Source organism: Orycteropus afer, unplaced genomic scaffold (genome assembly GCF_000298275.1).
Source record: "Orycteropus afer afer isolate SDZICR_OR568_19922 unplaced genomic scaffold, OryAfe1.0 scaffold00136, whole genome shotgun sequence".
NCBI classification, from domain to species: Eukaryota; Metazoa; Chordata; class Mammalia; order Tubulidentata; family Orycteropodidae; genus Orycteropus; species Orycteropus afer.
In genome coordinates this window covers 1,284,580-1,309,275 of record NW_006921723.1, presented here as the reverse complement: position 1 = coordinate 1,309,275, position 24,696 = coordinate 1,284,580, and the positions used below count along the sequence as shown (strand labels likewise).

At 48.6% G+C, this 24,696-nt stretch overlaps 2 protein-coding genes across 2 annotated transcripts in view; one reads left to right on the top strand and one right to left on the bottom strand.

The window, feature by feature from the left end:
- MYO9B (myosin IXB) overlaps window positions 1-9,412 on the bottom strand; it is a 90,267-nt gene extending 80,855 nt beyond the window's left edge. Inside the window, exon 1 of the mRNA XM_007945457.2 lies at window positions 8,576-9,412. Coding sequence (XP_007943648.2) covers window positions 8,576-9,412 — 837 coding nt within the window. The remainder of the gene's footprint in view (window positions 1-8,575) is intronic.
- Window positions 9,413-12,592: 3,180 nt separating this feature from the next.
- The window catches only part of HAUS8 (HAUS augmin like complex subunit 8), a 75,008-nt gene continuing 62,904 nt past the window's right edge, over window positions 12,593-24,696 (top strand). Inside the window, exons 1-2 of the mRNA XM_042781590.1 lie at window positions 12,593-12,728; window positions 18,527-18,647. Coding sequence (XP_042637524.1) covers window positions 12,593-12,728; window positions 18,527-18,647 — 257 coding nt within the window. The remainder of the gene's footprint in view (window positions 12,729-18,526; window positions 18,648-24,696) is intronic.

Here is a 24,696-nt window from a genome sequence, read left to right as displayed (position 1 = left end):
TGAAAGTTTACAGAGCAAATTCACTTTCCATACAGCAGCTCACACACACTTTGTCTCATGACATTGATTACAATTTCCCATAATTCATCAGCTTCCCTCCCACTTCCTCCCGACAGTTACCTCTTCCCTGTGTCCATTCCTTTATGCACTCCTGCCTCCTGAGCTGTCTCCCTGTGCATACATGGCCCTTCTTTCTCTTCCGGGCTAGTCTGGAGTGGGCTAGTATGAGTGACCTTGGCTATACCTAGCTGTGGCCCTTGGCCTCCTTCCTCCTGGAAAATAGCCCAGCAAGATGGACCCATGCTTCACTTCTGCTTTCAAAATGAAACTGTGTGAGTCTCGCCTTGTAAGTGTTCCTGGGCCGGCCTCTCGCTCAGAGCAGCAAGGTGGCAGCTGGTGAGCTCAGGTCTAAGGGGCCACGGAGAGGAAGGTGCTCTGTGTGGCGCTATGTGGCAAGCCCCCTCTGAGCGGCCAATGACTCAGGTCGCTCCGTCTGCAGTTCCGTTTCTGGGTTCTTGGGAGGGTCCGGGGCAGGTAGCGCCCGGGGAAGCCTGCTTTCTGGACTCCTGGCGCTTCCAGAGCTGAACAACTGAACCCACTGCTGTGGCGTTGACTCTGACTCCTGGTGCCCCCACGTCTGTCAGAGTAGAACTCCATCCCACAGGGTTTTCAATGGCTGAGTTTTCCAAAGTGCTTTTATTCCAAGGTGCCTCTGGGTGGACTAGAATCCCCAACCTTTTGGTTAGTAGTGAAGTGCTTAACTGACTGCACCACTAAGGGGGTCCAGCTCAAACAACCAAAAAAAAAAACCCCAAAACCAAACTCACTGCCATCGAGTTGATTGCAACTCCTAGTGACCCCCGCTTTGGATTTCTGAGGCAGTAAATCTTTACAGAAGTAATCGCCCAGTCTTCTTTCTGCGGAGGGGTTGGTGGGTTTGAACCTCCAACCTCCTGGTTAGCAGTCAAATGCCTTAGGCACTGTGCTACCAGAGCTCCTAGCTCAAACAACAGTTTCTGAAAATAATGTGCTTCTGGGTTGGCAAGCAAAAGGAACTCTGGTGACATAGTGGGTAAGGCATTTGGCTGCTAACCAGAGGGTCCACGGTTCAAATCCACTAGCTGCCCTGCAGGAGGAAGACGAGGCAATCTACTTCCATAAAGATTTCTGTCTAAGGCTATAAATGGGGGTCTCTATCGGAGTTCTGGTGGCATAGTGCCTAAGGCATCTGACTGCTAACCAGAAGGCTGGTCGTTCAAACCCACCAGCCACTCCTTGGAAGGGAGGCTGGGCAATCTACTTCTGTAGAGATACAACCTTGGAATCTCAAGGAGGGGTTGCTATGAGTCAGATCCGACTCGATGGCAATGAGTTTGGTTTTTGGTTTGGTATGAGTCATAATCGGCTCAATGGCATTGGCCTTTTGGTTGGGTCAGTAAACAGTTCTCTTAGGATGGATTAAACTGTGCCCTACAAAAGAATATATGGAATCCTAACCTCTGCCTGTAAGATAAGGAGCCCCGGTTGCACAGTGGTTAAAGCACTTGGTTGCTAGCTGAAAGGTCAGCAGTTCAAACCCACCAGCCGCTCTGCTGGAGAAAGATGTGACAGTCAGCTTCTATAAGATTGTTGTTATGTGCCGTTGAGTTGGACCCGACTCATAGCAACCCCTCCTTGGGTTCCTGAGGCGCTATCACTACAGAAGTAGGATTGCCCAACCTTCCTTCTGAGGAGTGGCTGGCGGGTTTGAACCGCCAGCCTTCTGGTTAGCAGTCAAGTGCCTTAGGCACTATGGTACCAGAGTTCCATAAGATTACAGCCTTGCAAACCCTGGGGGGCAGTTCCACTGTCCTGCAGGATCTCTGTGAGTCAGAATTGACTCAGTTCAATAGTATACAACAACAACATACCTTTGAGATAGTCCCCGGGCAGCATAGACAGTTAAGCGGCTGTTAACTAAAAAGTCAGTGGTTCGAATCCACCCAGAGTTGCCACCAAAGACAGGCCTGGTGACTTGCTTCTGAAACCCCTATGGAGCAGTTCTACTCTGCATATATGAGGTCTGAGCTGACTGATGGCAGCTAAAAACAACCTACTTGTGGATGGGATTCCATGGGGAAACAGGGTTTTCTTTGTTTTGTTGCTGAGGTCACCGTATAGGGTGTGTCTTGAGCCAATCACTTCTGAGATATAAAAAGCAGATCACGCATGGGAGCAACACAAATGGGGACAGGCACAAGTCAGGCGGAGATCTCCAGGGACCAGAAGATAAAAAGAGACCAGGATTTTCCTCCAGAGCTGACAGAGAGCCTTCCCCTAGAGCTGGTGCCCGATATTCGGACTTCTGGCCTCCAAACTGTGAGAAAACAAGTTTCTGTTCTTTAAAGCCCCTCCCTCGTGGTAACTGTGCTATAGCAGCACTAAGAAACTAAAACACGGCACAGAGAGGCGCACGAGAGGTACAGATGACAAAGATATATACGATACTTTACATATACGATACTGTGTTCTCAGGGATAACAGACGTTAACCTACGGGTAAATAGACGACTAGACAGGTGAATGATCAGGTGTGTGCAGGCAAAAGGGAATACACCCATGACTGTACAGAAGGTAGGCAAATGGTATTTCTACATACATGTACGTGCTGTAAGGATGTCCGCATATATAACAGAGCTAAAAAGGGGCAAAGTTATGATAACTTCTTAGTCACAGTCAACCACCCTGAGGGAGTGAGTAGTTGGACCTGTGGGCTCAGGACCATGGTCGTAGGGGACATCAAGCTCAATTGGTATAACATACTACACAAAAACACTGCTCTACATCCTACTTTGGTGAGTAGCGGCTGGGGTCTTAAAAGCTTGCAAGTGTCCAACTAGATGCAACAATGGGTCTCTCCTCGTCCAGAGCAAAGAAGAATGAAAAAAACCAAAGGTGCATGGAAACAATTAGTCCAAGGGACTGGTGGACCATGCAAACCTCAGCCTATGAGACCAGAAGAACTAGACGGTGTCTGGCTACCATCATCAACCACTCAGATAGGGATCAGTGCAGGAGATCCTAGATAGAGTGGGAGAACAATGTGGAACAAAACTCAAAATCATAAAAAATATCAGGTATGGTGGTCTGATAGAGCCTGGTGAGACCCTTGAAACTATGGCTCCCAGTTACCCTTCAGGTCTGGAACTGAACTCACTCCCGTGGCTTCCAGCCAAATAACAGACAGGCATATGGGATGAACATTTATTTATACCAGGTAGATACACTCCTTGGAGTAGTCAATCATGGGAAAAGAGAAGGGCAGTGTTTGTGCAGGGAGATAGCTCAGGGGGTCAGAATGCATAAGAAGGACACAGGGAAGAGGTAACTATGGGAGGAAGTGGGAAGAGAGCTGTTACATTGTGGGAATTGCAGTCAATGTCATAAAACAAAATGTGTACAAACTCCTATATGGAAAATGAATTTACTCTGTAAACTTTCACCCACATCATAATAAAATTTAAATAATAAAAATTAAAAACTAAGATACAGGGCGTCCATCGGGGGCAGACCCTGTTGCCATCAGCTGACCTTAACAGGCTCTCCACAGTGCTCCTTCCTGTTTTTTTGGTACGAGTTGCACAGGGAGGCTGCAGTCCCCGCTGGGGCATCCAGCATGCCTGGGCCTCACCACAGCTTGACTTCTCCTTTTGGAGAGCTGAAAAAAGTCCCAGACAGCTGGGGGCTGGGCAGAGCTCTTTGGAAACTTCCACAAGGACACAAGGAGAGGCAGTAGGGTAGGGTAGGGTTTAGGCACACTGGGTCCAAACCCTGATTTTGCCACGGCTAGCTGCCTGCAATGTGGCCTGGGGCTGCCCAGCTGTGGTCACAGAACTGTGTCCCCCCCCCACGTCCAAAAGACATGTCCATATCCATACCCCTGGAATTTGTGAGTGGGACCTTGTTTGAAAAAAAGGTTTTTGCAATGTGATCAAGTTAAGATGAGGTCACACTGGATTAGAAACCCATTGCTGTCAACTCAATTCTGACTCATGCTAACTCCACGTGCTACCAATAGGACTGCTCCATAGGGTTGCCTTGGCTGCCATCTTGATGACAACAGAGTGCCGGGCTTTCTGTCTGCGGTGCTGCTGGGTCGGTTCAAACCACTAAATTTTAGGTTAGTGGTCAAGTGCTAAACGTTTGGAACACCCAGTGAACTTATTAGAGTGGGGTGGGCCCTAAATCCAAAGACCAGGGTCCTTACAAGAAACGAAAGAGAAGATATAGAGAAGAAGGCCATGTGAAGGTGGAGGCAGATATTGGACTGACACGGCCATAAGGCCAGGGATGCCTGGAGCCACCAGGAAACGCGGGCAGGGAAGGATCCTCCCCTAAGCCCTCCAGAAGGGGTGCAGCCTTGCTGACACCTTGATTTCAGACTTCTGGTCTCCAGAACGATGAGAGAATAAACTCCTGCTGTCATAAGCCACTGGTCTGTGGTCTTTGCTGCGGCAGCCACAGAAAGTTAACACATCAGCACATCTCCTGGGGCTCGGTTTTCTCACCTGTATGATGGGCAGGGCCGCAGTGAGGCTCAGAGAGGACAGATTGAGACTGTGGACCCAAACCTACACCCCGGGAGGCTAAGTGCATGAGGAATGAAAATTCTCGTTACTAGGAAGTGAAGCCTGGGTCATGTCACAATTGCTGGAGCTTATTTATGACAGGGAGCTCTGGTAGCACACTGCCTAAGGCACTGACTGCTAACCAGAAGGCTGGCAGTTCAAACCCACCAGCCACTCCTCGGAAGGAAGGTTGGGCAATCTACTTCCGTAGTGATACTGCCTCGGAAACCCAAAGGAGGGATGCTATGAGTCGAGTCTAACTCGACAGCACTTAACAACCACAACAAATGACAGCTTCCAAATGGTGTGCACCTGAGCTAAAAGAACACTGGGTCCTGTGGGGTTCTGCGCTTTGACTCTAAGGCACCGGTTCTCAGTGGGGGCGATTCTGTCCCCAGGGGATCCTGGGCAATGTCTGGAGACATTTTTTGGTTGTTATACTCAGGTAAGGGGGTACTACTAGCACTGAGTGGGTGGGGGCCAAGGAGGCTGCTCAACACCCTACAGTGCACAGGATGGCCCCCACTGCACAGAATATTCTGTAACCAAATGTCACTGATACTGAGGTTAGGAATGTGCATAGATTTCTTAGTTGTCCATGTTGGAGATCTGCTCTCCTCCAGTCAGGGCGTGTGGGTACCCTGGTCAGGGATTAAGATCGTGTGTCTCCGGCCACTGCCCTCAGAGTGGAGAATGTTCTTCCTGCATGAGGTCTGTACTGTGTGGTTCTGGGAAAGCAGGGGCAGGGAGCTTCAGAACAGACTGGAGATGCCCAAAAAAGGGACTTGGGACCCTTAGCACTTAGAATAGCTCTGGGAGAAGAATGATGCTCTCGTCTGGGGTGACTCTGCCTTCCAGAGGACTGTCTGGGGTCATCTGTAGTTGTCAGGACTGGATCAGGGAAGAATGCTATTGGCATCAACTGGGTAGAGGCCAGGGATGGTGTTAAACACTCCACAGTGCACAAGACAGCCCCCATTACGGAGTGTGTTCTGGAATCAAATGCTAACAGTGCCAAGGCTGAGAAACCCTGGACTTGGGTCTTTCAAAATTGATGTCCCAGGAGATGTGTTCATGGTACTGGGTTTGGAATCCAGTGGGGGCACTGTCCCCCAAGCAGGTCATGAACTGCAAGGAACAGCAATTGCACCATGCCCTTCTGGAGAGCCCAGCAAGGTGACCAGTGACTCATGGGCTGCAGGAATTACCTGGTATGGCTTTTCTAGAGTAAGTCTTTGTAAATTCCGTGGTGGAATTTGCTGTGAGCAACTGAGAAGTTTCTCATTGTTAAAGTTATCCATTTCTGTTGGGAGTGGCACAAAGCAATGTTCTGGGAAGTTCGCTCTCTCTCAGGTGTTTAGAATTCTGATTCTATGATTGGTTAGTTTGGCCACTCTGTCAGGCTCAAAAGGAGGCCTCATAGAGGCAGAAGTCTCTCTCTCTCTGACTACGGACTGAGAAGGACGTGCTGCTGAGAAGAAACGCACTCCTGAGAGACATGTGCTCCTAAGAGACACTTGCTGCTCGGAAAGAGATGCAAGAGACACTCACTGCTGAGAGAGACACCAAGGGACATGCACTGCTGGGAGAGAGACTGTGACAGCCTGTTGGCTGAGAGACGGATGGCTGAGAGAGACTGAGTGTTTTTCCTGAACTTGAATTGTAGCCTGGTGCTTCCCTAATGAACCCCATAATCTGTGAGTTCTGTGTGGCCACTGCAGTGAATTACTGAACCCAGCAGAAAGGTGGTGAGTGCTGTGGGAGGAATGGTTGGTGTCAGGGTTGGTGAAAGGGCTGGAGGGAGGCAGCATGTCTGACCTTGCAGAAATAGGCCTTAGGCTACTGATGGTGATTCTGTCTTCCTCTTGTGGGGTTAGAGGAGGTCTGAAGATGTGGCCTCCCTGTCCCGCACGGCGCTGCTGATGCCTTCCTCGGGGTGACCAACGGTCCTCGATGACGGTTGGGATAATGTGCCAGAATCCCTGAGGGCAGCATTGAAGGGAGGGAGGAGAGGGTAAGCTGTGCCCACAGCAAGCCCCATTATGGGGTGGCCATTGGGGCTGGCAACACCTAAGTCCACCAGCTGTTACTCTGTGAGTACTGCAGAGGGCAGAATGCCCCCCCCCAACAAAGATACATTCACATCCTGACCCCCGGAACTGATGACACTGACCTTGAGGGAAAAAGGGTCTTTGCAGGTGTGAGCTAGATGAGGCTCTTGAGATGAGATCATTCTTGGATCAATTACATGGACCCTAAACCCAGGGACAAGTGTTTGTAGAAGAGAAAACAAGGGAAGTCACAGACACAGGAGGCCACGTAAGGAGGGAGGCAGAGACTGGAACGATGTGGCCACAAGCCCAGCAACACCTGGAGCCACCAGAAGCAGAAGAGATGAGGAAGCATCCTCCCCCCGAGGCTCCAGAGTCAGTGGGGCCCTGCTGACACCTTGAATTGAAACTTCCAGCCTCCGGGACTGAGAGAGAACTTTTCTATTCTTATAACCAGTTGCTGAGCTGACTCTGACTCATGGAGACCTCGTCTGTTCCCACAGCCCCCTGGTTTGTGGTACCCAGGTTCAATTCCTGGTCAATGCATCTCAGGCCCAGCCACCACATGTCTGTCAGTGGAGGCTTATGTGTTGCCAGGATGCTGAACAAGTCTCAGTGGAGTGTCCAGATGATGACAGACTAGGAAGAAAGGCCTGGTGGTCAATGTCCAAAAACTAGACAATGAAAACCCCAGGGATCACAATGGTCTGATCTGCAATTGATCGTGAGGACGGCTCAAGACTGGACAGCGTTTCCACTGTGCGTGGGGCTGCTGTGACTTGGAGCCAACTTGAGGGCAGTTCACAACATAGAGGAGTGAAAGACAGGCTCCAAGTACTGGCATAGGGCCCTATCCTCTGTTACATACGACTTTCTGGGTGTTGACCCCAGAGACGCCAAGGAACAGAAATGCATATAGCAGGTGCTGGCTGACTTGCAGTGAACGCTCACAGCAGTCCTCCCGGGTGGCCTCATAGTTCCTGAGCCCAGGGTCAAGGTCAGATAGGTAGAGGTTGAGGCAGCCAGGTGGTGCAGCCACTCCACACCCACCTTACCCACTCTGTTAAGGGTCTCAGCCCATCAAGCAGAGTCTGGGACCAGGACTCCAGACCCGGAGTCGCAGACCCCTGAGCCAGCACATCACTCCTGGTTCTCACTAGGTGATGGCACATTGTGCTCTTCTCAAACATAAATGTAACCTTGTCCTAAAACCCCTGAGAGCTGCTGTGTGGACTCTTGCAGACCTGTGTCCAAAGGCTCACCCACAAAGACACATCATCGATGGCTCCCAAGGGGTTCGGCCAGCACAACACCCAAGTCCTCCTCAGGTGATGGTGTAATATGCTGCTCTTAAACACGCGACACATTTTATTCTAAAAGCTCCGCAAGCAAGGGATGCTGATGGTCTCTTCCAGACCCAGATCCAGAAAGCTCATGACACATCATCGATGGCTCCCATGGGGTTTGGCCAGCACAACACCCCCAGCCCTCACCAGGTGATGGTGTACCATGCTGTTCTGAAACATATAACGCACCCTGTCCTAAGACGACCATGAGCATGGGATGCTGCGTGGACTCTTCCAGACCCACACCCAGAAGGCTCACCCACAAAGATACATCCACGGTGCTCAAGGGGTTGGCCAATGGGGATACCAGCTGGAGGGCAGGGGAGGCTGGGGGATTTCCTCTCTGCTGCCTCTGTGGAACCCATGACCCCCAATGGGTGGCCCCACCTCAACAACAATCATCTCTAGGGCCACTTCCACCTGGCTACTGCCCCTCAGAGCCCCCAACACTGCCTTACGCCTTGCCCATTTTCCCACACCCCCTGCACAGCGCACATCGATTTGCTTGTCCTGAGCGCTCCCCCTCCTTCTTCCTGCCCTCATCGTCTGCAGTCCCCCCAACGTCCCGTTACCTCGAGCACAGGCCCAGCGCCCAGGATGGTGCGCTCAACGCCGCAGGCGTAGCCCTTCTGGCTGAGTGCGGTGAGGCAGTGGATGAGGAAGTTGGTGCTCTGCGTCTTGCCTGAGCCGCTCTCGCCCGAGATGACAATGCATTGGTTGAGACGCTTGCGCAGCATGGCGTGGTAGGCCGCGTCGGCGATGGCGAAGATGTGGGGCTCCAGCCGGCCCAGCTCTTGGTTCTCGTACATCTTCACGTACTTGGGGTTGTAGATGGGCAGGAACTTGAAGGGGTTGATGGCCACGAGGATGCTGCCAGCATAGGTATAGATCTTCTGCTGCAAGAAGCGTCGTTTGAGGTTACGCAGTAGGTTGGCCTCGGTCAGCTCAGGCAGGTCGCACAGGTCGTCGAAATCGGCCTGCTGCCAGGGCAGGAAGCCGCGCTGCGCCAGGCGCCGGGCAGCCGCTTCCTGTGACACCAGCTGCATGTGCAGGTACTTGATGGTGCCATCAGCGTTGCGCTCCTGAAGCAGGAAGTAGTAGCCGTCGCAGCGAGGGTGCTCATCCTGGGCGCGGCGTGGCCACAGCAGCACGCGGTGCACGGGTGAGTCATTGGCGTCCAGCACCCACTCCTCGCCACCTGACTCTTTCACCTCCACCAGCACGTAGCGCTTGGAGCCGTCCAGTTGCAAGGTGGCAATGGCATCGCGGATGACGTCGGACGTCGTGGTGTCCTTGGTGGCCATCACGCGGCAGGAGGCCTGGCTCTCGGCAGACAGCTGCGGGTAGATGTGCAGGTGGTAGGCTGCCTGCTCGGGGCCAGCCCGGCTGTCTGCCTCGCTGGCACTCATCCTGCTGCTGCCGCCGCTGACCCGGGCTCCGCATGCCTCAGGGCTCAGGGTGCGTGTCTGCGGGATCTGCAAGGGAAGGGGAACACAATTAGGGCTCCAAAGAGTAGGGGTGCTGTGGATTGAACTGTGTTCTCCCAAAATACGCATAGGAACCCTAACCCCAGCGCCTGTGTATTGTGTGCTGAATTGTGTTCCCCAAAACAGGTGTAGAATTCCATGGAAGGCTGTACTCAGCTGATGATGTAAAGGTGGAACGAAGGAATGTAGAACAAAGGCCTGGCAATCTGCTTCCGTAAGCACTGTTGTTACTGTGTGCCGTCAAGTCGATTCTGACTCACAGAAAACCCTACAGTGCAGTTCTGTTCCGTAACACATGGGTTTGCCATGAATCAGACTCCAACGGATGGCAACTCACAAATTCATAGGAATCCTAACACCTATGCCTGTGGAAGGTGCTGGGGTGGAAGAAATGGTTTGTGTTTGACTACTAACCCAAAGGTTGGTGGCACAGCAGAATAAAGGGCTGGCAGTCTGCTTTTATAAAGATTACAGGCAAAGATAAAGCCTCTGGAGCTCAGCTCTACTCTGTTAACACACGGGGTCACCGTGAGTCGGAATCAACCCAATGGCAGTGGCTTTGGTTTTGGTTTTTTATATCTGTGAATATACCCCTAGTTAAGAGCTTTGGTGGTGTAGTGCCTATGGCACTTGACTGCTAACCAGAAGGCTGGCGGTTCAAACCCACCAGCCACTCTTTGGAAGGAAGGTTGGGCATTCTACTTCTGTAGTGATACTGCCTCAGAAACCCAAGAAGGGGTTGCTATGAGTCGGATCCAATTCGATGGCAGTAAGTTTGGATTTTTTTGGGGGGTTATACTCCTATTTGGAAGTAGGGATTTCTTTGTTATATTAACTAGACCACATCACTTGTAGGGTGTATCTTAAACCAATCTTTTTTTTTTTTTAAATTTTTATTGCAAGTTGGCTGAAAGTCTACAAAGCAAATTCATTTCCCATACAGCAGTTCATATACATTTTATCTCATGACATTGACTGCAATTCCCCACAATGTAACAGCTCTCTTCCCACTCCCTGCCTGTAGTTACCTCTTCCTTGTGTCCTTCCTTCCCATGTACTCCTGCCCTCTGAACTGTCTCCCTGTGCATACACTGCCCCTCTGTTCTTTCATGATTGATCTCTCCGAGGAGTGTATCTACCTGATGTAAATGTTCAGCCCATATGCTGGTGTTTTATTAAGCTACAGGAGTGAGTTCAATTCCAGACCTGAAGGGCAGCTAGGGGCCATAGTCTCAGGGGTTTCACCAGGCTCTATCAGACCAGCAAACCTGGTCTTTTTTTTTTTTTTTTTAATGCTTTTGAGTTTTGTCCCACATTGTTCTCCCTCTCTATCCAGGATCTCCTACACAGATCCCCCCCTGAGTGGTTGACAGTGGTAGCTGGGCACCATCTAGTTCTTCTGATCTGATAGTCATACAGGCTGCGGATCACATGGTCTACTAGTTCCTTCGACTAACTGCTCCCATGCGTCTTTGGCCTTCTTCATTCTTCTTTGCTCTGGACGAGAAGAGATCCATTGTTGCATCTTGATGCCCACTTGCAAGCTTTTAAGATCCCAGTCCTTACTTGCTAAAGTAGGACGTAGAAGTGTTTTTGTGTAGTATGTTATACCAATTGAGCTTGATGTCCCCTACAACCATGGTCTCGAGACCACAGTTAAACCGATCACTTTTAAAAAGAGATCATCAATGGTAGAAAGACCTACGTGCAGAACACCTACCCTAGGGAGATCTACCCACTAGCTCTAGGGAGATGCACCCCTTAGATCGATCAACTATGAGACACCAGAGGGGCAGCATTCACACAGAGTGAAAGCTGGACAGACAGGAGTGCACAGTTAAGCAGGGCACAGGGAGGGGTAGTCACAGGGAGGAGACGGGAAGAGAGTGTTTCATGGTTGGGGATTGTAATTAGGGCCATAAAATCAAATGTACATGAACTGTTAAATGTAAAACAAATCTGCTTTGTAAATCTGAACGCAAAGCACAATGGAAAAAATTAAAGATAAAATAAAATAAAATAAAACAATAAAAAGAGCAGATTAGGCCCAGAGAAGCAAACACCAACACAGAGGAAGATACTTGCCACAAGCCGAGACAAAGATCTTTCCCCAGAACCAAAAGAGAGCCTTCGAGAATTCACAAGTCTGATTTCAGATTTCTAGGCCCTCCAACTGTGAGAAAATAAATTTCTGTTCATTAAAGCCACCCATTTGTGGTATCTGTGTGACAGCAGCTTTAGGAGACTAATGTGTTAGGAAATAAGGTTTTCTTTGTGATGTTAATGAGGCCGTATAGTACAGGGTGAGTCCTAAACCTAATCACCTCTGAGTCATAAAAAGGGCAGATGAGACAGGGACACAGAAGCACAAAGGGGGGAAGACAGAGGCCATGTGAAGGCTGCCAAGGAGCCACAGACTGCAAGAAGCTCAGACGGACAAGGAAGGCCCTCCTCCTAGAGCTACACCCTGAATTCCACCTCACCCTCCAAGACTATGAGACAATAGCAGCTGTTCTTTAAAGCCATCCATGGGTGGGATTTGTTATAGCAGCATTAAGAGACTGAGACAGGAGGTCCTATATACTGGTTCCTAGATGGACTGCAGGTCCCACAAGCATCAGAACAGAGTCTGGAAGCCCCTGCCCTGACCAGATGCTGCCCCAAGGCCAGACATAATCATCCAGGGCTTCTGGGGAGGGCAGAAGAGCCTTCAGCTGTCCCTAAATGGGACCTTTGACCCACAGGTAGCAGCTCTGATGGTCCTAGTATTGCCAGCCAGAACCAACCCCGCCCTGAGACTCAGAAGGCCTGAGACCACTGAGGAGGAGGGCTGTGTTGGAGAGAATCCCTGAGATCCCTGGGGAGGAATAACCGCCAAGACCCCCGGGGAGGAGGGCCGAGTTGGAGAGAAGTGCCAAGAGCCCTGAGAAAATGTTCAAAGGGCCTCTACTGCTGACACCTACCACCCCATCTACTTGTAAGAAACACATCCTGATGGGGTGGGTGGGCTTCTGCAGGACCCCTGCCTATCCTCATAATAGCCAATGTGTCACCAGGAAGACCAAGGACCCGGGGACAGGGGAGCCAGGACGGCTAAGTTCAATGGCGTACCTGGATGGGGTCCTGGATCATGAAGGGCACATGATGGACAAAGTGGTAAAATCCGAAAAAGCCCAGAGTGTGGTCAACGGAAATGAGCCTGTGTGGTCCTGGGCTGGGAAAACTGCACTGCGGCCAGGTGGGAACTGAGGTGGGGGGTAGACGGGGCCGGGGGCTAGGGAGAGGGCGGGGGAAACAGGGTGCCATCGGTGCAATTCTCTAGCTCTGTACTGACTTTGCAAGTGTTCTGAAAGTCTAAAATTATGACCAACGGAAAAGTTCATTTAAAAAAAAAAAAAAAAAAGGTCCGTGAGGCTGGATGAACCGATGAAACTACTGTCCTGAGACAATCTTTAAACTTTAAACCAGAAATTTCCCCTAAGCTCTGGTAGCATAGTGCCTAAGGCACTTGACTGCTAACCGGAAGGTTGGCGGTTCAAACCCACCAGCCACTCCTCGGAAGGAAGATGGGGCAATCTACTTCCGTAGTGGTACTACCTCGGAAACCCAAGGAGGGGTCGCTATGAGTCGGGTCCGACTCAACGGCACATAACAACAACAACAGCAACAATCTTTAAACCAAATAATAGTTTAGCTTAACTAGTAAAGACTGGCTTGGGCACTGTGTTCTTTTAAGACCTATACAGGATCAGATTGACAACAGCAACGTGAGAGGTCACATAGGAAGCTTAGGGGCCAGTGAGTTTATGTTAATGGCAGAGGAATAACTCAGAAAAAGAGGGTGAGGATGGCTGCACAACCCAAATGTAATCAACGTCACTGAACTGTACACATAGGAACTATCGAGTCCGTATGTTCTCTGCTGTGTATATTTTCAACAACAGAAAAAGATGTACGTGCTTCTGAAGAGGTTGCAGGGAAAAAGAGAAAATGCAGCTGATGCTGGTTCAGCCCCCTTGGTGTTATCTAGTGCAAAGCTAAAAAATGTGGCAGGGGTCCCATGTGTAAGCCCACTGTAAGCCAGCCAGGATGGCCAAGGAGACAAAGTCAAAACAGATCCTGGCTCAAAGCCCAGTGTGAGAGTGCACCAAATACAAAAATAAATGCTGTGTAAGAGGGGTGATTATCATGGAGGGCTGGAAAAGGCTTCAAGGGAGCAGGAACATCTAAGCGGGGTGCAGAGTTGAACAGCTGCAACTGAGACCCTGTGGCCCGCAGAGCCTAAAGTATTTACCATGTGGTTTTCTACCAGAAACATGTATACTCAAGAACTGAACATACATATTCAGATAGATGTGTGTACTCCAATGTTCATAGCAACATAATCAACAAAAGGCAGAAATAATCAAAGTGTTCATCAACAGCTATGCATGCAATGGAAATATTCCACAAAACCAAACTCAACCCATTGCCACTGGGTCAATTCTGACTCATATAGACTATAGGACAGAGTAGAACTGCTGCACAGTGTTTCCCAGGCTGTAAATCTTTACAGGAGCAGACCACTTCATCTTTCTCACATGCAGCAGCTGGTGGGTTTGAACCACTGAGGTTTCAGTTAGCAGCTGAGTGCTCAATTAGTGCTCCACCAGGCCTCCTTAAGGGCATATTACTCAGCCCTAAAAAGGAATGAAGGCCTAACATATGCTACGATGTAGATGAATCTTGAAAACATGACGCCAAAGAAGCCAGACAGAAAAGGCCACATAGTGTCTGATTCCATTTATATGAAATGTCAGAACACACAAATCCACAGAGACAGAAAGTAGATCGGTTATAAGGGGCCGAGGAGAGGGATGGGGAATGACTGCTAATGGGTACGGGGTTTCCTTTTGGTGTGATGAGAATATTCTAGAACTATAAAGAGGTGGTGTTTGTATAACACTGTGAAAACTAAATGCCACTGAATCGTTCATGTTGTTGTTGTTGTTGTAAGGTGCCACTGAGTTGGTTCTGACTCACAGCGACCCGACATGTAACAGAATGGAACGCTGCTGCCCAGCCCCATGCCATCCTTACAATCTTTGTGTTTGAGTCCATTGTTGTAGCCACTGTGTCAGATCATCTTGTTGAGGGTCTTCCTCTTTTTTGCTGGCATGGGGCTGGGCAGCATTTCCATTCTGTTACATGTGGGGTCGCTGTGAGTCAGAACCAACTCAGTGGCACCTTACAACAACAACAACAACATGAACGATTCAGTGGAATTTAGTCTTCACAGTGTTATACAAACACCACCTCTTTATAGTTCTAGAATATTCTCATCACACCAAAGGGAAACCCCATACCCATCAGCAGTCATTCTCTACTTTACCAAGCATGATGTCTTTCTCCAGGGACTGGTCCTTCCTGACAATATGTCCAAAGGACTTGAGACAGTGTCACCATCCTCACTTCTAAGGAACATCCTGGCTGTGGTTTTTCTGAGACAGATTTGTTCATTCTTCCGGCAGTCCACGTGATATTCAATATTCTTCACCAATACCACAATTCAAAAGTGTCAATTCTTTGGTTTTCCTTATTCATTGTCTAGCTTCTGCACAGAAATGAGGTGACTGAAAATACCATGGCTTGGGTCAGGTGCACCTTAGTCCTCAAAGTGACATCTTTGCATTTTAACACTTTAAAGCCGGGCTTCAAACCAGTTCAAAGCAGTTTAGTAATTATTGTTGCCAACAAGGCTATGTATGCATTGCATAGCAACCAAATCTGTTGCCCATGGTACTTTGATCTGAGTGGGAAACAAACAGCTGTGCTCTTCTCAAAGATGGCGGCCAAACACGTGGCTTTGAATGTGTTGCTCTCCAGAGTTCTGCCCATCACATTGCTCTCCAGAAGTCCAGCCATGGTCCTTCCTCCTAAAAGTTTCAGGAGCCTAAGGCGGGAGACTGGATAACTGGGTAGCTTCCAAAAACCAAACCAAACTTACTGCATTGTCAAGTCAGTTCTGACTCATAGCAACCCCTCCTTTGGTTTCTAAGGTGATAACGCTATGGAAGTAGATTGCCCAATCTTCCTTCTGAGGAGTGGCTGGTGGGTTTGAACTGCCAGTCTTCTGGTTAGCAGTCAAGTACCTTAGGCACTACGCCACCAGAGCTCCCAACTGGGCAGCTTATTGTAGCACAGCTGTTGTTGTTAGGTACCATTGAGTCAATTCTGACTCACAGTGACTCCCTGTGACAGCGCAGAACTGCTCCATAGAGTTTTCTAGGTTGTAATCTTTACAGAAAGAGATCACTGGGCCCTTCTTTGGCACCAATGGGAGGGTGTGAACTGCTGACCTTTGTGTCACCAGCTGAGTACTGCCTTAAAGCTGTTTAAAAACAACCATGTGGGTTATGAAAGGATTCATTTCCCCAGCAGCTGATGTTTCTAAAACATCTGGTTCTATTTTCAAAATGTTAAACCCTGGGTCCAGTAACTCCGTGGCTAGCACACCATTCTGAGGAAATGGTTTGAAATCTGTGACGACGGTGTCAGTAGTACAAGTTGCCACAGGGCACTGGCTCACCTGGCCAGCCCAGGTAGCACGAGAGTTAACTGCGGAACACCCACTCATGGTGGACACTGCATGGCCCTGAGATGTTTACAAAGATCTGCGGGTTTCTAAGCCATGTGGAAAATGCAGGAACCAGACTCCAAAGAGATGCAACATAGTTATAGCCACATAAATGCATATGCGTGTGCATACAGGGCTGCATACACACAGGCAGACACATGCCCAAGCACACTCACATGCACGTGTATACACGACACACATGTGCACGCCCACAGAGACATATGTGCACAGACATGAGTATGCATAATTTATGCATGCACAGATGCCAGAGAACATACATCCTCATGCTAGTATACATATGCATGCATGCACAGATACTTGTGGATATACAGACAAATGTATGCACACACTGACACACAGCCACACAGACTGTATACAGGCATGCATACATATGTGTGAACACACTGAGCATAGACTTGTACACTGGGGACACACACGTACGCATACATGCACACATAGGCACACATAAAAACACATGCTCATGTGCACACACATGGATAAACATGCATGTGTGTGCACACGCAGGGATGCACACACTGGGACACATGTGCAAAGCACACACTCATACCCTCACATGTGTGTACATATACACATGCACTACACACAGGCTCATGTGCACTCACACTAAAACATACACACACAAACATGCACATACCTGTATACACCCTCATGTACACACATGCATGTATACACTGGGGCACATGTAAGCACACATGCTCACATGTACACATATAAACACAAAGAGCCTGAGTTTCAGATATAGACCCCCATGACCTGATTTCTCAGGGTGGTGGCAGGTGTGCACCACAGCTGCTGTCTGGCTCAGCTTGTGAGCTTCACTGTTCAAACCCTGGTGTAGGAGGATAGTAGCTTGAACAACACGCCTGTCCCCTCATCATGATGACCTGCTCTGACCACAGAGAGGTTATGTGCTAATAATGTGGACACCAAAAGGCTCCCGCAGCCCACACACCACCTGCTGAGAAGGGTCTACCCTGCACTTTCACTGGCTGGACAAGCTGAATGCAGTAAGGCCACAGCGCTTTGAGAGCCCTCCAGCAAACCTCAGGGGCTGGGGGCAGTCATAGGACCAGCTGATGCACGCCTGGTCCCCACAGAGCTGCAGCCTGGTCTACTCCCAGGCTAGGAGGAAGCAGATAAGGATTGCCCAAGGCAGAAAGGGGTGGGAAATGAAGAGCAGGCACTTCCTCAATCATGGCTGGGTGGCCAGAATCAGCTGGGAGCCACTCACAGGAGCCCGAGAGGTCTAGCCTGTGTTTTCCCAGACCTACTTGCTACAGCTTCCCCTCTACCTGCCACGCCTCCCAACATACCCACAGCTCCCAAGCCCTGGATGGCCTGGGGGCCCCTGTCATCCCCAGCACCCCTCTGAGACCCTAGGGAAAAAGTTTCAGTGTCCTCCCTTCTCTCCCATCTGGGCCACTGAGGGCAAGGCTCATACTCACCTGGGTGAGGTACCCTCCTGGAAACAGCTTTTGCCTTACAACCAGAGACAAATGAAGGTGTCTATGTAGTGCAGGCAGTTTGCGTTTGGTTGCTAACCTAAAAATTCAAACCCATCCAGTCGTGCTGCAGAGGAAAGGTCTGGCAATCTCCTATAAGGATTACAGCCAAAAAACCCCTATGGAGCAGTTCAACTCAGTAACACATGGGGCTCCCTAAAGTCACAAACCACTACCACCAACAAAAACAGAGATAATTGGTCAACCCTTGTCCATCTTGAAGCTCCCCTGATGCCCCCAGGCCCAGGAAGAGCCTCACCCCCCCCCTACACACTTCCATGTGGCCCAGAGCATGTACTTCCCTCCCCTGACCACCCTGTGGACCACTGCACACCACCTCCTCCCAGTGTTCACTGAAAATGCCTGCCAAGCCCAGCTGCAGCCAGGCCAACCTGCTGGCCCAAACCATCCCCAGCCTGCCTGGCCCTCTTCACTGTGGACGGTGCGGCCCTAAACATGCAGGACCCCCTCTGAATTCTTCTGCTGCTCTGTCTCTGGGGTGTCCACTCCACAGCCACCTGCTCCCCCAATGATCTCGTCCCACTTGCCATAAATGTGTCCCCAGCATGGCCTATCCTGTCACCACTGGGTAGCAGGGCCCCTGTCTTCATCCTCTTGTAACATTCCTGATGTGGGTGTCCCAGCACAAAAGCACCCAAAGGGGCGCTACTGCCAACTCAGTCCCTCCAGGCCTTGGAGCCCTCGGTTTGTCCGGCCTGAGCATGGCGGCGACCCCTAGGACCCTATGCTGGCTGAGTGGACTTGCTCAGGCCACTCCCTGCCAGATCTGCCAGGCTGCTGACCAATCTGACAGGAAGCAGCCACTTCAAAGCCCCCAACACACAGCAGGGTGGCAGTGGTCCTAGGCAGGGGCTCTTCCCGTATGACACCAACCAGGACTCCGCCTGTCCCACCAGCCTGCCCAGTTCTGCAGAGAAGCCTACCATGCACACAGCTGGCCACCCCACAACCAGCCCACCTTCAAGCCCCTGGACCTATGCCATGTTGCCTCCACCTGGTGCGTGCCAGTCCTTGGATCCTCAGGACTAGGACATTTCATGAGCAACACAAACCTCTTGGCTGCCTGGTAGTCAACTCCTTGACCACACTGCTTCCAATGCAAAAACCACAAGGTGTACTATCTCCCCAAAAGCCCAACATCGTTTTGTTCCATAAACAGCACTTACTGTAACATGTACCTTTGTACCCACAACACCAGGCAAGGCCCCTTGTCTGGACCAAACCTATGCTCACTCTGAAAATCCCTGATTCATCTGTAAAACTGACTTCCAGAATGGCCTGTCTGATCAGTAGGTCCACCTGGAGCAGAATGAACGACTGCCTATCTCACGGCATCTTTACCAGCACCACATATTATTATTTTTCCTCAAACCACATGTCTGTCAGTTAGGCACAAAAAAAGTATCTTGCCACTTACTTTTCTTGATTACAATGCTGGATTTTTAAAAATTATTTATTGAGAAGAGAGAGAATTGGTAAAACTTGCATGATATATTTACAATAAAAACAAAAAAGAGCAGCTACTAAGACTACCTATGTACAAACAAACACCATGGGATTTGGTTTCTTGGTTTAGTATCATGGCTTCACAAGACATTCCAGTTAACAGGCTTAATATCATGTTGAGTGCTTCTGTACTACTTCTTAGCTCATTGAATAGTGTCTGGGGTCTTAAAAGCTTGGAAGGGTCATCCAGGTACAACTGGTCTCCATTTGCCTGATGCAACCGAGGAAGGAGTTAGGAATATGAGGAAATGCAGTGTGTGGCTAACTGCCTCCATGAACAACTACCTCCTGTGCATGAGACCAGAAGAACTGGATGGTGCCCAACTACCATTACCTGAAGTCATCATCATCTTTTTCTTTTAAAATCAAACTGCCACTAGCAGTTGTATTTTTTTTTTTTTTTTTTACATTTTATTCAGTTTGTTCTTGAGAACATACAGAGCAAAACATACAGTTCAACAGTTTCTACATGTGCAACTTAGTGACATTGGTTACATTCTTTGAGTTGTGCAACCACTCTCACCCACTTTTTCTCAGTTGTTCCTCCCTCATTAACATAAACTCACTTCCCCCTAAGATTCCTATCTAACCTTTCGAGTTGCTGTTGTCAATTTGAATCCATAGAGATAGATCTTAAAAGAGCATAGTGCTCAAGCCAGACTGTTCTATTAGTTAAGCTCATCTACAGGAGCTCTGGTAGCACAGCGCCTAAGGCACATGACTGCTAACCAGAAGGCTGGTGGTTCAAACCCACCAAGCCACTCCTTGGAAGGCAGGTGGGGCAATCTACTTCCATAGTGATACTGCCTCGGAAACCCAAGGAGGGGTCACTATGAGTCGAGTCCGAGTCGACGGCACATAACAACATTATTCAGTTTTAAGAAGTCTTCAGAGGTTATGTTTGGTTTAAGGGTTAAAGATTACTTCAAGACAATAGTTTCAGGGGTTTATCTACCTTCCATGGCTCCAGAAAGTCTAAAGTCCATGACAATTTGAAATTCTGTTCAGCATTCCCCCCTTTCTGATCAGGATTCTTCTATGGAGTCTGATCAAAATGTTCAGGAATGGTAGCCGGGCACCATCCCGTTCTCTGGTCTCATGGCACAGAGGCAAGGAGCTACCCATTCTGTATCCTGACTCTCTTTCTTCAAGCTCTGCTGTTCCAGGTGAATAGAGACCAAATGCCGTGCCTCGATGGCCAGCTGCAAGCTTTTAAGACCCCAGGTGCTATGCAACAATCTAGGTGGCAGAACAGAAGCACTAAACGGTGATTAGGCCAATTAACTGGGGTGTCTCGTGAAAGCATGACCCTAAACAAAAGAACCAAGTCCCATGAGGTGTTTAATTGTACGTAAGCAGCCTAAGCAGCTACTCCTTTTATTTGTTTATTCATTTATCCTTGTAAATGTTATCATGTGAATTTTGTCAATTCAACTTTTTATGGGTGTACAGGAGCTCTGGTGGTGTAGTACCTAAGGCATTTGACTGCTAACCAGAAGGCTGGCAGTGCAAACCCACCAACCGCTTTTTGGAAGGAAGGTTGGGCAATCTACTTCTGTAGTGATACCGTCTTAGAAACCCAAGGAGGGGTCGCTATGAGTTGGATCTGACTCGACGGCAGTGAGGTTTTTTTTTTTGGTCCCCTCACTGGTGTACAACCTATTGATAGCAATTAAAATAACTGGCTGTGTCCTAAAGTCTTCTTAAAACCAAGGAATCGTTTAGCTGAACTAGTCAAGAATGTGCGCCTCGAGCACGATGCTCTTTGAAGACCTATTTCTATGGGGTCAGACTGACACCAAGAACTCAAAAGATTAGACAGGAGACTTAGGGGACAGTGAGCTGATGTTCACGGGGGAGGAACAACTCAGAAAAAGGAGGTGAGAATGACCACGTGACTCGAAGAATGTCATCAACTGTACATGGAGACATTGCTGCACTGGTGTATGTATGCTGCGTACACTCTCAACAACCACAACCACAAATAAGTTATTGAAAAGAACTATTTCTTGAGGAGCTATGTTTCAATTTTTTGTAAACTGTTCATTTGGTTGCCCATTTTGTTTCACTGAACCACTGACTGTTCATCTCACTGTTTCAGAAGAGCTCTTTAGAGGAAGGATATTAATGCTTTGTTGTCTTTGCTCAAACACATCCAGACCAACAGACTTCAGTGAAGGGTACTTTTTGATGCAAAGGTTACATTTCAGGTAGTCAGACCTATGGGACATTTCTTTTATGGTGTCTATGGCTGCTTCCTAACCCGGATCTGACCAAGACCAATCTATACTTTTTCCCTTCCTTTTCTTTTGTGGTGAAAATACACAAACCCATATTCGCCACCAATCTCTGCAGACTTTTTGTCTGCAATCTCCACTCCAGTTTACGCTTTATATTTCAGCCTTTATCCATCAGAACATTATTGTGGTATGTGCATCAATTTCTTGTGGGTGCTGTAACAAATTACCACAAAGTTAAACACACACACACACACAAAGAAATTTATTCTCTTCTCAGTGTGAAACCAGGTGTCAGCTGGGCCACACTCCCTCCAGGGGCTCTAGGGAGGATGCTTCCTTTTGCTCTTGCAGCTTCTGGCGCCCCAGGTGTCCTGAGCTTGTGGTCACATCACTCCAATCTCTGCCTCTACTGTCACATGGCTGTCTCAGCTGTGTCTGTGTCTCTTCTCCTCTGCTAAGGACACTTGTCTTTGGCTGTAAGGCCCTCCTTAATCTAGGATGATCTCCCCTAGAAAGGCTCACCTTAGTTACAGCTATAAAGACTTGATTTCCATATCATTTGATCCAGCAATCCCCTTTCTCAGTATATATCCTAAAGAAGTGACAGCCAGGACGAGAATAGATATATGCACACCCATGTTCATCACCACACTATTCACAATAGCAGAGATGGAAACATTGAGTGCCCATCAACCAAGGGATGGATAAACAAACTGTGGTACATAGACACAACGGAATACTATGCAACCCTAAAGAATAATGTACAATCTGCAAAACACTGCATAATGTGGATGAACTTGGAGGACATTATGCTGAGTAAAATAAGTCAGTTACAAAAGGACAAATATTATAATAGTCTACTATTGTAAAAAGTCAAAGAAAGGTTTATACATAGAAGGAAACTTTCTTTCTTTGTTACCAGGGATGGGATGGGAAGGGAGGCTAAATTCCTAGATAGATTGGGATTAAAAAAAAAAAAAAAATACACACACGCACACACACACACACACACCGAGGAATCAAAGATTATTAGTGGTTACCAAGGGTCAGAGGGAGGGGGGCAAGGGAAAGTTTTGTTATGCAGAGCATTGAGTTTATGTTAATGGTGGTAGAATGTTTTGGAAAAGGATAGCAATAAGGGTAGTACAACATGAGAAATGTCATCAATGTCCCTGAGCTATAAATGTGAAAGTTATGCTGGTGAATGTCTTGTGTATGTTTTTACCACAATAAAAGTTAAAAAAAAAAAAAAAGACTTGATTTCCAAATAAAGTCACCTTCTGAGGTTCTGGGTAGACACGAATTTTGGGGGACACTATTCAACTCCCTGTGGAGTTCCTGCGTGGCCCCAATGGGTACCAGCCAAAAGGTTGGAGGCCTGTTGTGTCCACTCACAGGTGCCCTGGAAGAAAGGTTTGGCGATCTACTACCAACAAAATCAGTCGCTGAAATCCCTGTGGAGCACGTTTTCCATCGACACACAAGGAATTGCTGTGAGTCGCAGCCGACTCGCGATGGCAGTTAATAACAACATCCAACTCACAAAAGTTTAGGAGAGGAAATAAATGATCTTTGTCAAAAAGTGAAGTGAATGTTTTAATGCTTTTTGTTGAAGAAAAAAAAAAAAAGAAAAATACCCTTCTCTACACTGGTCGTGGAGCCCCTTTTTCTTGTTAAATATTGAGCATTAAATTATTCCACACTCGGGGGTCTGCCGCTTGTGCCCAGCCACCCTGCTTTCTGATCACAGCTTCAGAGAACATTCTCAAACGAGGGCCTTTCTCCCAGAGACAGAAAGTGTGGCCATCTTCTCCTCTGGCTCCCAAACACGCTTTTCTGACGTAGCCTCATCTTCAAAGGGAGTCTCTGGGTGGTGCAAAGAGTTAAGTGTTCAGCTGGAAAATGAAAGGTTGGTGGTTTGACTCCACCCAGCGGTACCTCAGATAAAAGTCCTGGTGATCTATTTCTACAAAGTCAGCCATTGAAAGAGTACGGGGCACAGTTCCACTGTGATGCATATAAGGTCCCAGGAGTTAGGGTCAACTTGACGGCAACGAAGGAGCTCTGGTGGCACAGAGGTTAAGGCATGTGGCCACTAACCAAAAGGTCGCTGGTTCAAACTCAACAGCTGCTCTGAGGAACAAAGATGGTCTAGGGTGCTTCCGTAAAGACTTACAGCCTTGGAAACCCAATGGAGGCCGCTATGACTCAGAATCAACTCGATGGCGGTGAGTTTGGTTTTTTGACAGCAAGTGGTTTCATCTTCACAGAGTCTGAGACCTGGGAGTCGGCTGAGCTGTGACCAGTTCCTCGGTTCAAGATCCTGTTTCCATGTGGATGTGAAACCTGTGCCCCAGAAGCCCCTGGAATGCCTGGGAGGAGTGAGCTGTCCCAGAGGCAGATTCTGAAGGCGGGTGGCTGGGAAGAAAGAAGGAGGCTGGTCCTGGCTGAGAAGCTGGGACTGTGGGTGTTGGGGGTGTGGCTAGGGGCAGCAGAAATTGCAGGCCTGCAAGAGGGTACCAAGGGCAGCAGGTCTGAAAACCTTAATTGTAACGGCCCCATCAGATGTCCTGGAGTGTGCACATCTGTCTGTGCTTTGTATAACATGAACAGGAACCAAAGCCTGATGCGACAGGCCCACTCAGGGCTTGGGTAAGAGGAATGACCTGAGAGGAAGCAAATGAGTGATGCTGGATACGCCCACTCACACAGCTAAACGCCAGAAACAATCCAAGTGTCCATCACAGATGAGTGGATTAACACAACACGGTCCATCCACACATTGGAGTATTACTCGGTCACAAAATGGAAGTCCCGAAACCTGCTACAACGTGGATGAACCTTGAAAACATTATGCTCAGTGAAAGAAGCCAGGTGCAAAAGGTTATACAGTAACACCTGCCAAAGCCAGAACCCGCGTAAGGTAGAAACCTGTCAGAGAAGGAAAATAACAAATATTTTCCACTAATATATATGAAATGTCAGATCTGGATTGGATCACATACAAAATACTCTTACCGATCAATGATAAAAAGGCAACCTAAAGAAAAGATGGGCAAAGGATCTGAAAAGACATTTTTCTAAAGAAGATATGCAAATGGCTGACAGACACGTGAAAGGCTGCTCAACACATCATTAGCCATCAGGGAAATGCAAAGCAAAACCACCATGAGAGACCGACTCAAACCTACCAGGAGGGCTAGAATCAGAAAGATAGTAACAAGTGTTAACAAGGATGTGGAAAGATCAGAAACCTCTGTAAGATGGTGCAGCCACAGTCTGGCAGTTCCTTTTTTTTTT